General features: G+C 44.1%; 1 protein-coding gene across 2 annotated transcripts in view; it reads right to left on the bottom strand.

Moving 5' to 3' along the window:
• The window catches only part of LOC113926679 (desmoplakin), a 44466-nt gene extending 33884 nt beyond the window's left edge, over nucleotides 1-10582 (bottom strand). Inside the window, exon 1 of one of the 2 annotated variants that reach the window (XM_027601932.1) lies at nucleotides 9978-10582. In XM_027601932.1, the coding sequence (XP_027457733.1) occupies nucleotides 9978-10210 (233 nt within the window). In that variant the 5' untranslated portion in view covers nucleotides 10211-10582. The remainder of the gene's footprint in view (nucleotides 1-9977) is intronic. The other variant, XM_027601933.1, reaches the window with a different exon arrangement.
• Nucleotides 10583-17102: the final 6520 nt, after the last annotated feature.

Genomic DNA, 17102 nt, shown 5'->3' with positions numbered 1-17102 from the left:
AGCGTCCCTTAAATGACTTAATAACTCATGCTGTTGTAAAAAGTATCACAAATTGAGCTGTAAGAGCCGATAGGGGAAACTGGGTGAAGGGTCTATGAAAACTCTCTAGTAGCTTTGCAACTTTTCTGTAAAAGTGAAAATATTTCAAAATAAAAATGTATTTAAAAAAAAAAAGCAGGGAGGCCAACTCAGCTGTGAATGAACAGACCACAGGGTACATACAAGTCTTTTTAAGAGTGAGTTTATGACACTAAATTCTAAATTCATTTGACAACAAAATATAAAACTCACCAGCTTCTTGGAAACCAACTATTAGTTACATGACACAGAAATGAATCGTATCCAGCAAAAAGGGAGGTGAGGAAGTTAAATGTTGGCTTAAAATACTGGTGGACTTCTACATTTTTTTTGTCCCCTCCTCCTTTTAGAAGACATTCTCTAGAGAGTGGTTGACATCTCTATAAATTTAGATGCCATCTAAACTGCTTCCTCTCCCCTACATACATCTGAACTTAAAACAAAACAAAACAGAAAAACCCAGGCAACTTCATATGTTGCTGATAATTCTAAAAAGACTTCTTCATGCTTCACTAAAGGACCTGCCTATGTTCACCACACATGCCCTAGATGTCCGCTAAAACCCTGTATGTGTTGCTTGGCAATTAATTGAATAGATTAAAAACAATACAGGAAAGAGAAATGCACAAAGATCTAATTTTTTAAGGGTCAACAAAAAAGGAAAACCTAAGTGTTAGAACAATGTAATGAAGAATCTTTGGCCTTGCTCTTTGTCTATAGGAAAATATGATCTACTTAACCAAATTCCATCTGACACACAACTTCTCAAGACTTCGTCTGGCTCTTAAAGCAAAATCCACGCATCCCATCTTTCATCTGTAAGACTCTCACTTCGGTCCGAGGTGTGGCTGAGAACAACCTCTGGACACAGAGCTAGGTGAGAAAGGGAACCGGTTGTACACTTTTTCTCATAGGTTGGTCGATCAAAACCAGACAGAGGAAGGGAAACTCGGACACACTGAGGTTTGGTGACTGGGGAAAAGAGAATCTACTTTCACGTTCAGTGTGAGTGTCTTTGGCCCAAGGGAGGAACCACGCAGAAATGGCTGTACTTAAATCAAGGAGGCAGTGCGAGCAAAAGGATTGTGACTCATGGAGTCCGTCCAGCGTCAGGCACTCAAACGTGTGCAGTGCTGGATCCTTCAGCCAGGACAGCTGGCTTCGGGGAACACGTGTGTTTTTTTACAGTTGTGCGCCATTCACAATTTCCTAAGTCAAATCATATTTTTTTATTGACCACGTAACAATTCCAGAACTTGGGGAGGCTCAGTTGGTTAAGCGACTGCCTTCGGCTCAGATCATGATCCTGGAGTCTCGGGATCAAGTCCCGCACTGGGCTCCCTGCTCAGGGGCGGGGAGTCTGCTTCTCCCTCTGACCCTCCCTGCCTCTCATGTGCTCTCTCTCTCTCTCTCTCTCATTCTCTCTCTCAACTAAATAAATAAAATCTTTAAAAAAAAAATCTATTCCAGAGCTTTTTTTTTTAATATCAGAAATGTCTAGACCTGGGTTTTCTCATCTGTTAGCCTAGATGATACTTAAGATTTCTTTAGCTCACTCTTCTGTAACTCTGTTTCATAAAACTACCAAACAAACTCAGTCCTACTGAGAATAATATAAAAGTCTGTTCTGTCTTCATGGCAGTGAAGTTTTCCCTTCAGTTCATACAGTGAATGGGAAAATGCAAGATTATATCATAGGTGAAGAAATAGTTTTTAAATAAATGTACTTATTTAACAAGCTTAGGAAGATTTTAAAAAAATCGCTGGCCTCAAAGAACTTTTCAGTACTGGTACATATAAATGTTGGGGTGCAGAGATTTTAAACCATGGTGGGAATTTAACTAACAAGCTCAAAGTTCACGTTTTAAATCCATTTCAGTGACAAGGAAAATGAAAGATGTCATGTTTAAAAAAAAAAAAAAAAGGCCCACAAGAAAACAAAACTGATTTGGGTCAAATCAATCAAAAAATATTGACTTCTAAACTAAAATTAATAGCTGTCCTTGAAAAAAATAACATTTGTCCTCCAAAGTTTTTAACTGTTCTGAAATTCTGGTTTTTATCTTCAAACTTACAAAGGCAAATGATTCATACGACAAAGAACCTGCCTGTACAAACATTTTTTTTTAATTCATTCTAAAACTTGTTTAAACAAGTAATGGTTCGAACAGTTTACATAATGATCCTTTCAACAAGAGCTAAAAGGAAAATGCGTTTGGATTTTAATCTAAATTTTAAGCTTAGAGCACACAAATATGTGAACAATATTAGAGAGCTTTCTATGTTTTATTTTACTACTGACAAATAACATTCTCTTCTTAAAAAATAAGATTTCAAAATTAGCTGTTTTAAGACATTAGTTTAACACTTATTGCCAAGAATATTATAGGAAAAAAATACAAGACAAATATTTTGAACAGAGGCATGCAACATTACAAGGTAAATTTTTTTTTTTACTTTTTGTTTTTAATCCAGACTGCTCATTACACACGTGGCCCATGCCAACGAATTTTGTATTTCTTTTTGTGGATATATTTTTCTCTTATTGGATTCCTTCTTTTCTTCCTTCCTCTCTCTCTCTCTCTCTCTCTCTCTCTCTCTCTTCTCTGCCACCATCTTTCTTTTGTTCATTCCATCAACTTAAGGGTCCTGAATGGGTACCAGAAATGGCATTTTATGTCTTTTTATGTATTCAGGTTCATACAATAATGGCCTTAGAAAGGCTCAATAAATATTGGTTGGAAAATATAATTATATGATGCATCAATTAATATTGATCTTAAAGCCTATTTGCTTAGCTCTTTATAATTTTCAAAGCATTTTAACGTATACTATTTTGAGTTTCTTTAAAGGATCTTAAAAGGGGAAAAAGTGATCTTTTTACTTTCTTATTAAAGGACGATATTATTCCTCCAAGACACACCAAACACACTACACACTACACATCAGTCGAAATGTCATGTATCCATCCTTTGGAAGTCGCAGGCCAAATGCTGCCTCCTCCTGAGCTCTTGCGTTCTCACCTCTGCCCTTATTCTGCACTAGTTATTTACACACCTGTCTACCCCAGTGCTGGAGAGCAAAGTCCTACATCTTAGTCACCTGTGACTCCTACATGCACCTAACAACCCAGTTTTGCACACAGAAGGCACTTAATGAATGCATGTTTGTTTGGTTTAGTAAAGGAGAAGAAAAACAAAAGCAAATAAAAGACTGATCTGAGACTATGACCACCATCTCATTCCCCTGATTTCCAAAGTCAAGTCAGGTAGCACACCTGCCCTGTTTCCTAACCCCCATTCCCACCCCAACAATGTGCAAAAGGGGTTTTTTCTATAAATTTTAGAAAGGGGGCCTCCTCTGAGCCTTCATTTTGTCCTCACCCAGGAGCTCTGGAAGCAGTCTCTAATAAAAGCTCTACTTCCTTTCCTTTTTTTTTTTTTATTTTCACACTGTTTTCGGTGGACTGGAGCATTGTGGGGCAAACAGATGACATACCATTAACTTCATGAACACTTTGAGGTCGGGTAGACTAAGAGTCCGTTCCCTGCTCAGCCACTTCTACTCATAGAGCCTGTGACTTTGAGCAAATGCAGACTCACTGTGCTTGGAGTTTCTGCATCTGTAACACGTAGGAACACACCCACCTCCTGGGGTTGACATGATGCTTAAGAGGAGCCAGGAAGGTCGGCAAAGCCCCGCACAAACCCAATCCTCACAGCTGCTGCTGCTGGGATAAGATTCTCAGATTTCAGTTTTATTTTTCATTTTGTGTTTTTGTCTCAGTGCATAATTTGGAACTTTGCCCAAGGATTTTTTGCATCAAATTGGGATAGGGTGAGAAGCGCAAAAAAAAAAGATGAAAAAGAAGACATGGATTAGGTACTAAATGTGAGGCATTTCAGAGGTTCCCAAAATTATTAAAGGCCTGAAAATAAAAGTTTGAGACGATTCAAAGAGAGTGACACATTTTAACAGCACAAAACTTATTAAAGGGATAAGAAGATTCAGAAAAAGATACCCTCTTTTCCTTCATTAAGTGGGGGATGATACATGAATATTTGGTCCTTACAAACTTAATGCCACAATAAGGATTTCTATTTTGAATTATTCCCCTATGGGAAACCTCCCATTCATTCTGAAGCCTAAAAAAAAAAAAAAATCATTTATAGGTTATCTGGTTATTCATCAAGAAACCAGCTCCTTTTTAACTTTTTTCAGGTGCCACATGAGGCAAGGGATGTTAGGTTTGCATGTCAAAAAATTTCATTCCAGGGGCACCTGGATGGCTCAGTTGGGAGAGCGTGCAACTTGATCTGGGGGTTGTAAGTTCGAGCCCCACGTTGGGCATAGAGATTACTAAACATTTCACATTTGTGAGGTCCTTGCGGGTCCTGGACCCGTCCAGTCCCAGGTGTTAGTGATAAGATGTAAATGGTTGGGCTGCGGTAACATTTTCCAGGATGTTGCCTCAAAGGAGAGGCTAGCTGAGTCTTAGGGTCTATGGGGGGAGGGGGGCTGCCTTCAGTATCAGAACCACACCTACCATTTCCCACTCAGTGCAGGACAGAGAAAGGGCAAAGCAAAGGGTGGGGCAATGCCCTAAGCACCACAGCCTCCAGACTGAAGCAATCCTTCTAGAACCTCCTCATCTGGAAAGACTGGTTGGCTGAGGGTTGAGTTAGGCTCCCCAAGTCACACCCAAACCCGCCTTTGCTCCACCCTAGGCAGTCAGCTCTGAGGCATCAGGGGCATCAGCAGGTTTTGTCTCTTTCCCAAGACATTTCAGTCGCCTGAACAACAATGAAATTATGCCCATATTTAGAGAAAAAATTAACTGCTGTTGAAAGGTGTTTTGTAGATCTGACCAACATGAGTTGGCTGAATGCAGCATCCTACTGTGTTCTTTCCTAAGCAGATGGACACCCTACTGGATTAATAACAAAAGAATACAATGGTTATGAAATAAATATTTCACAGGAATGCTACAGATTAAAAAAAGAGTTTTAGATAGAATTTACAAGTACAAAAGATGAATTGTGATAGCCAAGGTTTGATCTTTTCTTGATCCACTGTAATATTTTGGATTCAAATGTAGCTCAACCACTAACCTGTGTGACCTAGGCCAAGTCATAAAGTCACTACTTTAACCTCAGTTTGCTATCTGTAAAATGCGAAGCTTGAGATAACGTTCATAAGATACCTGGCACATCACAGGTGTTTGTCAGGTAATGGTAACTATTATTAACCACTGATCTGATATTTTTATAAAAGAGGGAACTTACTCAAAGTTAATAACCATGTAAGTGTTATCTGCCCTAGATTAAGCTAAACTGAATCTTACTTTGCAATCACTTCCCAGAAAAATATTTAGAAGATCCCTGCTGTGAGTCACCCGACTCCAAGCCTGTTTTCTCAGACTCTCCCTGGCCTCCCTCCTCCAGCTCTCAGGGCCAGCTGCCATTCCATCTGGCCACAACCACTTTCCTGTCCCTCGGCCAGGCCACCACCCTCAGTCAGACTCATCACCTCTCTCCTTCATGTCTGATGGCTTCGCATCTCCCTCCGCACCTGCACGCAGCTGCCACAGGAACAGTCCTACAGCTCACTAGGAACAGTCTTATTTCCCTGCTCCTGCAATGGAGGACACTATCCCTTGCTGTGGTGAAATCCGCAATGGCTCCCCTCTGCCTATCCACATTGCCCACCACGGAGTCAAGGTGTCCCAGCCTCTGGCCCCAACCTGCCCTTCCTCCTGACGTCTTACCGTTTCCCACTCAGACAGGAGACCGCTCTACAGGCCTTGAATATGCTCTGGGTTTTTCACCTCCCAGACTTCTCTCATGCTCTTCTCTCCCCCTGGAATGCTCTCTGCCCACCCATCTTGACCAACCAAAACACTCCCGAGTCTAATTCAGCACCACTTTCTTTAGAAAATCTCACTATGCCTCCACCACAGATGTTATATTTAAGAAGCCTTGAAGTCATTGATACCCTCCTGTTATCCTTTTGTATCATGGTGCTTATTTTCCTTTAAAGAGCTATGGTCCTTTCAAGAAGTCTTCCTATTCTCACCTTTGACTCTCCTTGATGCCTAACACACAGCACATATTCCTCATTTGCTGAATGAATGAATGAATGAATGAATGAATAGAATTGAGATACTTTCATTGTTTAAGTACAGGAACGTCCAGTCTACTACAAAAGGTCCATGGTCTAAGGGCACAGGCTGACAGGAGGACAGAGGTGAGCAGCCCTGGGTTCTCGTGCCAACTTAGCCATGAGTGGACTCGGGGATTTAGGGCAAGTCTTACTCTACTCATCTCCAAAGTGGAAGAATGAGGCTTCTGTACACTTTTGCACTCTCCCCAGCTCTAAAATTCAAAGCAAATAGACCCATGTATCTCTTGCTAAGAAAGAGGCTTCTTTTTAAAAGATGGTTTAAAACGAACTTTAGTATCAAATAGAGATCACACGTATTTTGGCTTTGAAATCACAAGTTCTAGAGAAAAGTAAGCATTAACTTTATAACCACATATTTCTGCAGCTTACTGACTATATTTGGCTTTTAATCCTCCAACAATATCCACACTTTGATCAGTGAAAGAGCCAACTGTGGGACTTCGTCACTTGGCCACCAAATTTCACTACAGATTTGTCATTTCTTTTAACCACAGGAACAAGGCTGTGGTAGTTCTGCCTAAATTGAAAGCCATATTAATATAACATCCTATACAAGCAAAATTCACAGTTTAAATTTTCAAAAATATACCTCTTACATCATCAAGCACATAACTTTTACCAAACTTTGAAATACTAAGTAAAGCAAAAGAAATGAAAGTAGTTGTGATTCCATTCAGACTACAATAAAGAAAACACAGAAGATGGGTGGGCAGGGAAGGAGGGAGAACTGCAAACGAGATAAAATACTGTCTTAAGAACTGACAAGTGTTGTTAATATAAAGCACAGACACAGGAAGATGTTTTAAATTCATCTTAAAAATAAGATTTGGGCTTTTCACACACTCAAATTAGTTTATTTAGGGAAAGATTAAATACAAGCACCGCTTATTTAAAATCCCGATTATTTTTTAAAAAAAATCACTCAGACAATAAAGTGGCAGTTTTTTAAATAAACAAGCTTAAATTCAACCAACAGTTTTCATGCCAGTTTTCGTGCCTCAAAAAGAAACAAAACCCTTTATTTGGAAAAACTTGGGGTCAGAAAAGCACTTATTAAATTCTTAATCCTCCTTCATTTGGCAGAGGGCAGTCGGGTCAGAGATGGCATCCTACTTACTACGAAGTACATGCTCTGGGACAACAAATCCCTCCGCTCAAAACCATTTAAAAACACCAGAAAAAAAGGTGTGCGGGCAAGCCCCATCTCTCTTCAGTCAGTCATCGTTATTTTTAAGATGCACAAGTCAGCAGTTGCGGGCAATTTTTGTGTGTGTGCTAATTCTCTAATTCCAGAAGGGTCAGCCGCACCACTGGCTGCCCAGGCGTGCTGGGAGAATCCCCATTACTGGATGCAGAAAGAAGGGCCCCACGCTGACTCCAGCCCCCAAGCAAGACGCCCCGCTGCCCCAGCGGATCAACATCAAAGCGCAGAAAGAAACACCCGTGCCCCAAATTAGGTAATTCAAAACTTCAGTCTGTTTTCCCTTCCCAAAGAGACGTAAAATTTGACATATTTATAAACAGCTTTTAGTTTGGAAAAACAGAACACAAGAAATAATACTATGGAAAAACATTGAGCCTCCTCGAAATTTAGTGTTTCCGTGAAGAAGCCTTATAAACCATGGATCTTTACGCAGTTCATTAGCCGATATATTAATTCAGTACAAATTTGCCTCTACAGGAGGCCGAGGGAGTGAAATATTCCATTAACAGTAATGTTTATTATCAATTAAAAAAATAAGGACTCTAGATGAACAGAATCATATTTTTATTAAAAAAATACAAAATCAAAATGAAATACTGGGTTCATAAAATGCCAGGGGAAAAAAAATTGCTGCTCAAGAATCCTTGCAAAATTCTGACTTGACTATAAATGTGTGGATTAAAAGAACGTGCTGCCCAAATACAGGGAGACTGGGAGGGAAAAGTAAAGTGTCAGATTTAATCGGTTGGCCAAGTTTTAGAACAAACTTAAAAACCAAAGTGATAACTGGCATAACTTTCTCCCCATTTTTCCTAGTACTTGGCACATTTCTCCTGGAAATCCCCGGGGTGCATTATGTTCAGAAAACAAGAGCTCCAAGATTGAGACAATTCTTCGCTAACTCAAAAAGAGGAACTCAATTGTCAAGATGCTCGGGGGGGCGGGGGGGATTAAATGCAAATAAACCGAAGCAGAAAACAGGTCCCAACTCGAGTAGTCCCTGCCTTCAAAACTGCTGGTAAAACAAAAAACTCCCGGAGTGTATTCAGGTAGCTCCTCCCCAGCCTAAGGCCACAAGGCAGGGTAAATAATTCTCTGGAACGCAGGCCAGTTTTCCAAAAGCCCTCCTTGGGAAGGGCTTGCAGGGGGGCGGGGAGGGCGTGGACCGCAAAATTCTCACGGCTCTTGTGGGCATCCCCGCGTCCAGCTGTGGGGACCGAGTACATGCAGCCTCATTATCTTCCCTCATCCTCCCAAATGACCCCCGCGATCAGTTTCCGCGACGATTCTGAGGAGCAGACCCTGCCCACATCCCGGGGGGTCCTTGACCGGGACAGGCCCCCAGCATCGCGGGCTGGCGCGGATAAGAAGCAGCGCCCTCCCCGCCACATGTCCCCCGCTCCCACTCGCAGACCCTGCGCCCTCACTCCGCTACCAATAATACACTGAGGTCCTTCCTCCGGGGCTTTTTTAAAAAAAGAGGAAACCAAGGGGGCGCCTGGGTGGCTCAGTTGTTAAGCGTCTGCCTTCAGCTCAGGTCATGATCCCAGGGTCCTGGGATCGAGCCCCGCATCGGGCTCCCTGCTCGGCGGGAAGCCTGCTTCTCCCTCTCCCACTCCCCCTGCTTGTGTTCCCTCTCTCACTGCGTCTCTCGCTCTTAAAAAATAAATAAAACCTTAAAAAAAAAAAAAAAAAGAGGAAACCAAGGGCAAAGGCGTAGGGCCACGGGTACGCTCGCCGGCGGGGGCTGCGGCTCAGCGGAGCAAGGGGGACAGGCGCGTCCCGGCGGAGCTCGGACCTGGGGCGGGCCGGCTGCCCCTGCCGGGAAGCTCAGTTTGGGTAGCAGGGGAGACCGAGGCGGGGTCTTCTCGGGACCGGACCCCGCCTGTGCCGAGGGGGGTGATCTCGGGGTGACCAGGCATTTGGGATAAGCCGTGAGAGGTGGAGGAGCCCCGAATCCGAACCCTGGCTACAGGACAGGCCGGCGTCCCCGCTCCTTTACTGCTGTTCTACTCTCGGTTACACTTGGTTAGGTTGGGTTTTTGATGTCGCAGCCCCGCCCGACCTCCCACCTGCCGGCAGGGACAAAGGGGATGGCAGCCGGGCCCGGCCGCGCAGGGGGCGGTCGTGGAGGCAGAGACCCCCGCGGCCCGCGCGCCCGCCGCGTCCTCCTGCACCCCTCGCTGGCCAGCCTCCTGCCCCGGCTTGCGGGAAGGGAGAAGGGCGGGACGGAGCACCCGTTTGCAGGGAAGGAACCGCTCCTCTCCCGGCTCGCACACACCCACCCACCCCGGTGTGAGCAGCGTACGGGCCGGGAGGACACCGGGCCCCTACCCCAGCGCCAGCAGGAAATGCTTCCATGAACTCCAGCAAAACCACTTTCCTCCTTCAGGACCTGGCTTTTCCCCCAGGTCAGAGGAGGGCTCGGTCCCTCCCTTTCCCAACGTGCTGGGGTTCGGGGAGACCCCCACGGCCGCGAGCGCCCGGTGCCTGCCCGCCGGCCGGTACCCACCAGTAGCCGTCCGAGTTCTGGTCGGTGACCGTGCAGCGCCGGGAGTAGTACATCCTGCTGGTGGTGCCCCCGCCGCCGCCGCCGCCGCCTCCCCCGCCGCCGCCGCCGCCGCCTCCCCCGCCGCCGCCGCCGCCGCCGCAGGTCACCTCGTAGCGCAGGTCGGGACCGGACTCGGCGCGGGTCATGCGGCCCAGCGTGTTGATCCGCGGGTGGGAGCCTCCGTTGCAGCTCATGTCGGCGGGCACTGAGAGAGCCGCTCAGCGCCGAGGCATAAGCGAGGGCGGGCCGGCTCGGAGAAGGTGGAGGATTTAAGAGGAAAATCTACACACCGGAAACAGGGGCGGGCGCGCAGATGGGTGGCGGGGACGCTCCTGGCCACCAGGAGGGCCGTCCCGGCCGCTGCGAGCGCAGCGCGGCGCGGCGGGCGGAGGTTGGGCGCGGGGACTACGACGGGCGGGGAGCGGGAGCGGCAGGAAGAGCTGTGGCTCGGAGGGCGGCGAGGGCGCAGAGGAGCTGGCTCGCGGCTGGGTGTTGGTGTTGGTCGGTGGCCGCGCGAGTCTCCTCCCCGCTGGCACCCGGCGCCCAGGCCACACCTGGCCGGTTTCTTCCCAGGGCCGGGTGCAGCCGCCGCGCCTCCCAGCGCCCCCCCCCCCGCCCCGCCCCGGGTGTCACCGTCTCGCTCGGGCCGCCCCCCCCCACCTGCGCCCGCCGGCCCGCGGCTCCGCCCTGCGCCTCCGAGGCCCAGGGAATGCCGGCAGGGGCGGGGTCCCCGAGACCCGAGCGCCCCCGGCGCGGCGACCGAGGGGAGGCTTCGGCTGCGGACCCTGCTTTTCAGGATTTGCTCGGTCCCCCGGGCGGAAATAGGCCGAAAAATGAGGCCCATTCACTTGGGCGGTTACTTATTAAACATTTACTTTTTGCTAATCCCTGGAAACGGTGCCAGCCAAGCTGTGAACAGAAACATAATTGAGGAGAGCAAGCTTAGATAGTGAGGTTTCGTTTAGGGAGCTTTGAATTTTCTTTCACTCCAGGAATCCAGAAAAGTTGTCTCAGAAGTCCGATTTCCGACGTGTAAAACGAACCACCACTTTCTGGGGAAGTCTTCGCCATGAATAATTAATTTCTTTGGTGTGAGGATTAAAAGGAACACACTAACCACTTTTCCATGAAGTAAAAGGAAAATATACATTGTAATTTATTTTATTTTGCCGGCTGGTCGTCATTTTGAGCAAGAAATTGCAAAGACTTCCACCTCCAGACCCAGTTTTTGAATTTTTAAACAACCTTGGGAACGTTTGTCTCACGCCCCTGAGCACCTTCACCCTTGACCCATCCCTTTCGAAAGTCAGCTTTTCCCACAACTCAGTGGCCTTCCTGGGACTTCAGTCTGAGAGCAGCAAAGAACCCTGGACAGAGATCACCCACTTGGTACAGATGAGTAACTCTGAGCCAGAACATTCCAGCAACTTTTTCCAGGGCCCCTCCCAATTAGGTGTGAACCACACTGTAGTCTCTGGGACCAGAGTTGAGGTACAGACCCAGTCAGACTACCCAGAAAAAGCTGTTTTTATAATTTGGAAAACTGTTAAATTACTCTTTAATAAACACCATTTAAAGATCTTTGCAGTAAGTATTTGTCATCTTCCCAAGCAATGCCCGTTAACTTACCTTCTTAGACGATATATTCCGAAATGTTTGTGAACTGAAAAGAACAAAAATGGAACTACATTTGCATGTCCTAAAGAGAGTGGGGTAGTTTTCTAAAAGTTCCCATATTACAGCACCCCTAATCACACCTCACTTTTTAGGCACAAATCTTCAACAAAACATGCTGTTCTTTTTCTTCCCGATTGACCACAGAGTTGACCAGATTAAATACACTGAGATAAAAGTTTGCCACTGTTAGCACACTCAGTAATTCCCATCACTGTCTCAGTTTCCAATCCTTTTTAATAAATGGAAATGTGATAACGTTCAAATTCAAATGCTCACACAAACACTGATGTACAGACAAGAACAGTGTTTCTTCTGAAAATTGAATCAATGGCTGAAAGTCAGTCTCAGCACAAATCGCCCATAGTATCCATTGGTTGGAGGGGAGAAAAGCCATTTGGGGTGTTAGTGAATAATGCACATAATTTAATGTAGGGTGTTTTGTTGCCTCTATGCATCTCATTGGTTCAGCAAATAATTATAACCTACTGTATGGGAGGACCAATGTTGGACTTTGGAAAACACGAAGATGAATGAGGCATAGTCATTGCCCTGAAAAATATAGTAAACCTTCAATTAAAAAAATTCAGGGATTCCTTTATTCTAATAATGTGTAATGAGAAGGTCATGCAATTGCACAGGAGAACTCTCCTTAAAAACAAGACAAATCTATGAACCACATTCCACTGATGACAAAAGCTCCACCTAACTCACATTGGGTAGTCAGGAGCCTGGCTACACATAGATCCAAACACCACCCAGACTCACAGAGCTGTTCGATCTATTTATGAAACAGGAGAAGAGGTGAAAAGTACAACCTACCAATTACGCACCTCTGGCTACCATTACGTGGTAGCCTCTCCTATAGCTTCCTGAGCTCCTTTAGGTATTCCCAGGAAGGTGAACGGCTTCCAGCTAACCAAACATGCCAGGTTTGGGAAGACAATGGCTTCCATTTATCTTTCTCTAAAGATGATAAAGGAAGATAAAAGGATGAAATAAAAGATTGACATGATACATGGAATCCAGACATATACACATTAGTTGTCTAAATTGGCTCACCTCATAGAAGGTCCCGTGGTGAAGGTTGGAGATCAGAACACTAGAGTTCCGATCTTAGTGCTACAATTTACTTGGGCAAGAGATCAATTTCTTCACATGCAGAATGGAAATAATAATCTTGCCCTGCCAATGTTATACTATGTGAACATTCTTGAAAACAGAAACATTATATAAAGCTAAGGTATCACCCATGAAACCAAAAGCTCTTTGCTAGATGGAAATTTTAGCCTTTAGTGTTTTTGTCTTTAATCCCCCATGAATCAGTAAAACTCCCTTTTGCAGACATTGAACCTTCATTCACATAAAAAGCAGTTATTAAACATCCACTATGCGGGACGCCTGGGTGGCTCAGTGGGTTAAGCATCTGCCTTCAGGTCAGGTCATGATCCCAGGGTCCTGGGCTTGAGTCTTGCATCGGGCCCCTTGCTCATCCGGGAGCCTACTTCTCCCTCTGCCTGCTACTCTCCCTGCTTGTGTTCTCTCTCTCTCTCTCTCTCTCTCTGACAAATAAATAAATAAAATCCTTTAAAAAAATAAAAAAATAAATATCCACTATGAGCCTCACCATAGGCTCAGCATCGATCACATGAAGATGAATAAGGCAGGGCTCCCTTTCTGCAGGATATCAAGCCTGTGATAGGAAAACAAATCATTCCAGTACGTTCCATACCTTATTAAAAAGGCATGTTTATAGAATCTTGGGAGCACAGAAGGGTTTAGCTTATTTCTTACAACCAGGTTTAAAAAGTGCCCCAACCAAAATCTGGCAAAGTCCTCACTGGCTGACCTAACTAAGGTCAGCTATTTTTTTCCCTGCCACTTGTAGATACGTCCCCTTGTACTGTTAGAGACAGATCACTGACATGTAACTTTCTCTCTGGCCGACCTTAGAGATGACCTTGTGGTTAGGTGAGAGGCATCAGTCAGATCCTGAGCATATAAAACTAAACAGAGCACCTTGATTTCAAAGAGATTAGGAGGGATCATTTACTTGCTTAAAATCCCATGGGAACTCTCTCATATCTCTTTGTTGGTGAAATGATATGCCTTAGACACAGAAAAGATTTACAGCCCGTGAGTTAAAATAGCTGTTCCGCCTGCCAGGGGAGCAGTATTTTAACAAATCAGAACTACTAAGCTAGGATTGGAACTATAACATGAGGTAAAGAAAATGCCTCTTAAAATAGCTGACAATTTAATTTTGGGTTTAATCTTTGCTTTTTCCTTCTTGTGAGTAATATACAATCCTCCAGCAATCATTAAATCTGGGTTCTCAGTATCCCCAAAATAAGATTGATCTCTTAAAATTGAAACTACTCATTGAAGAAAGCAATTTGATAAACCACATAAATTTCATCTCAAAAATAGAAAAATGTTGGCAAAACATATATACAATAAATAGCTTTATTATCCTTGGTTCAAATGTCTTTCAGGAACCAGAGAATTTTTCTGTTTGTAGTGGTTTTTCGATTTTACCAGGGGAAGGGGGTTAACTTTTAAAAACATTAAAAAGCTGAGAGAAACTTCTCAAATACGTTTTCTGTCACTTGTAGTGAGAAGATTTGTTGGGGTTGCCAATTGTTTTGGTTTTCGCACAGGTCATATCTAATAAATGGTGCTATCCTTTAGGTTTTAAGAGTCTGGGGTTTTTTTATTGCCTTTAATTGGGTAGCATAGATATTGGGGATCTATCCATGCTTTCCTGCCTGATCCTCTTTTGCATTAAGAGCCCGAGTTGCAAGGTTGAGGGCTTGGAGGTTAAGGGCATGGGTGATGGTGAGCACAGCTTTGGACCACCTAGGGGCCACCCACACCCTTGGCCAAATGACTTCTAACCTGCCACGCTAAACAATAACTCACACTAATTTTTAGTGGGTAAGGCAGACAGTCAATAAACATAATACAGGTGCCAAGTAAGTTAGCCTTTTAAATATGCCCTCAAAATAATTTTTTAAGCTCATCAGGATTGTGAGGAACTGTCAGTCTGTCACGTTGGGACAGGAACACTTACTCAAACTTCTATAAATATAAAGTCAAGATGCAGATGATTGCTGGTAAACCCAGTTACCCCCAAATGCCACATGGATATATAATGTGTTAATAGCCACGTGAAGAAAATTATGAATAGCTACTTAGCCTTTACTGAAGGAATTCAAAACTGATGTTCCATAGAGAATTTCAGAAACAAATGCTGCCATAAAGAATTTTTATACCAGCTGTTCTCAAAACTTTTAGAGCCTTGGAACTCTTTTTACAAGGGAAGCCCTGTGAGAGCAGCCAATAGCCAGAACAGATCATGATAGTGCCAGACTGGCCATAGCTTGATGGGAGCCCACGGTCCTCCCTCTGCACCTGCCCTGTGCCTTCTGGTGCTGTAGCCCCAGAAAGATTTCCCCAACTAAAGTGTCATATAAACCAAAACCCACATTTTATTTTTTTTTAAGATTTTCTATTCATTTATTTGAAAGAGAGAGAGAGCGCGTGCGTGCAGGAGTGGGGGGGAGGGGCAGAGGGAGAGGGAGAAGCAGACTCCCCGCTGAGTGTGGAGCTCAATGTGGAGCTCAATCCCAGGACCCTGAGCTCATGACCTGAGCCGAAGGCAGATGCCCAACGACTGAGCCACCCAGACGCTCCCAAAACCCACATTTTAATTAAAGAAAATAGTGAGTCCCAGAGAGGTTAAGAACCTTTCCTGGGTTACTTTATCTAAAATATCAGAATTCTGTCTGTTCTGGCCTCATGCCCTTTACACTATGTCAAAATTCCTGTACAGTCAGACATGAAAGCATACATTTCTGAGCAGTAATTTAGTATCAATTTAAAACCAAGGAACTATCCTATTAATCGTTATTTTCCCACACTAGACACAGAGGATGTCTGGAAATTCAGTCACTACAAAATCATCAGCCTGCTCTGCAAAAGTCACACCAAGAAAACGTACTCATTATTTTTAGACCTATTTCTATAGGTGAGGTGAGGTGAGTGTTTTTCTTGGTGTCATCAAATCACAGTGCATGTTTTTGTTTTGTTTTGGTTGGTTTTTTTTAAAATACGGCTTCCATCATGAAGAAAAAGTCAAATCAGGGGTTCATATACAAACAACATAAAATCAGAATGGAAATGAAGCCATAAATGATCTGACATCTAATTCTGGGTAGAATGTAATGCAAAGGACATGTCACCTGGTCTCTGAAGTGACCATCCTTCAAAATTATCGATATTCATAGGCAGAATAGCACGTTCTTGCAGTCATTATCATTTTATTATCAGGAAGGATTTATTGCAGTTATATTATTCCCCTGCTGCAGAGAGAAATGTCCACATAGGGGAGTTTAAAGAATAAGCTCCTGTCTTTAATTATCTTGACATCTGAAGCATGTAATGCAGGAGACAAAATATGAAACATAAACCAACTGTTAGTAGTAACAAAAACACAAAAGGGAGCACCTAAATACAGCAGGAGCTGGAGGGGAAAACGCTCAGCTTCAACAGACTCTCCTAACCTAGGGTTGCAATAGTTTCATTTTGTCAGAGACTTGTTAAGATCGCAGATCTGGGGGAAGAAACAGAGTTTCTTCAGAACAGAAACAACTGAGGCAGTGAGAATTTTTTATCCAGGCCCTGCCTGTGGGGGGCAAAACCTAGATTAGACCCGAGAGTTTGCTAGCAAATCAAGTAAAAGGTTTGCTTAGAAGGATGAATCTAAAGTTAGGGATTCCCCCTTCCCCACAACTGTTTGTTTGCTGTAAAAAAAAACTCAGAAAAGGTGGAATGCAGAGAAGCTAAGGAAATTCCATCTATAACTATACCATCCAGATGAGGCAATCGCACTATGCATTTCTGGTAGATTTCCTTCCCGTTTTTTTTTTTCAATGAATTTTTTTTTTACCTGATGTCAGATTCTATATATAAATTTGTATCCAACTTCTTAATTTAGCATTATACCATGAGCATTTTCCAACCTCATTTAAAATGTCTTGTCAGCATTGCCTTAAAAGGTGCTTGCCATTTTGTTGTTTGTTTTTAAAAAGGCTCTTTCAAAGTGGCGAGGCGCAGGTCCTGGGGCTTTCTATAGGAGTGATTCACCCTGTTCTAGAATTTTTCACATCAATAGCAAGTAGCATCCACTGCGGATGGGAAATGAGACAGGGAGAGGCCAAACTGAAGCAGTGAGCCATCAACACATGGAAGGCACTAACAACAACCACCAAACATGTTTAGGAAAACAACCCTGCCCTGTCAGGGGCCAGCAAGTCCTTGCAGGGTCTTCCAGCAATCCCTCTGTAGCCCTCAGTATAAGGGTTGCAGACATCCGAAACCAGAGGGCTTTCTTCTAAAACCTTTAGGAAT

The sequence above is a fragment of the Zalophus californianus genome, chromosome 7 (assembly GCF_009762305.2).
Source record: "Zalophus californianus isolate mZalCal1 chromosome 7, mZalCal1.pri.v2, whole genome shotgun sequence".
Lineage (NCBI taxonomy): Eukaryota > Metazoa > Chordata > Mammalia > Carnivora > Otariidae > Zalophus > Zalophus californianus.
Note: the sequence above shows the minus strand (reverse complement) of the source record. Positions and strands in the feature narration are given on the sequence as shown.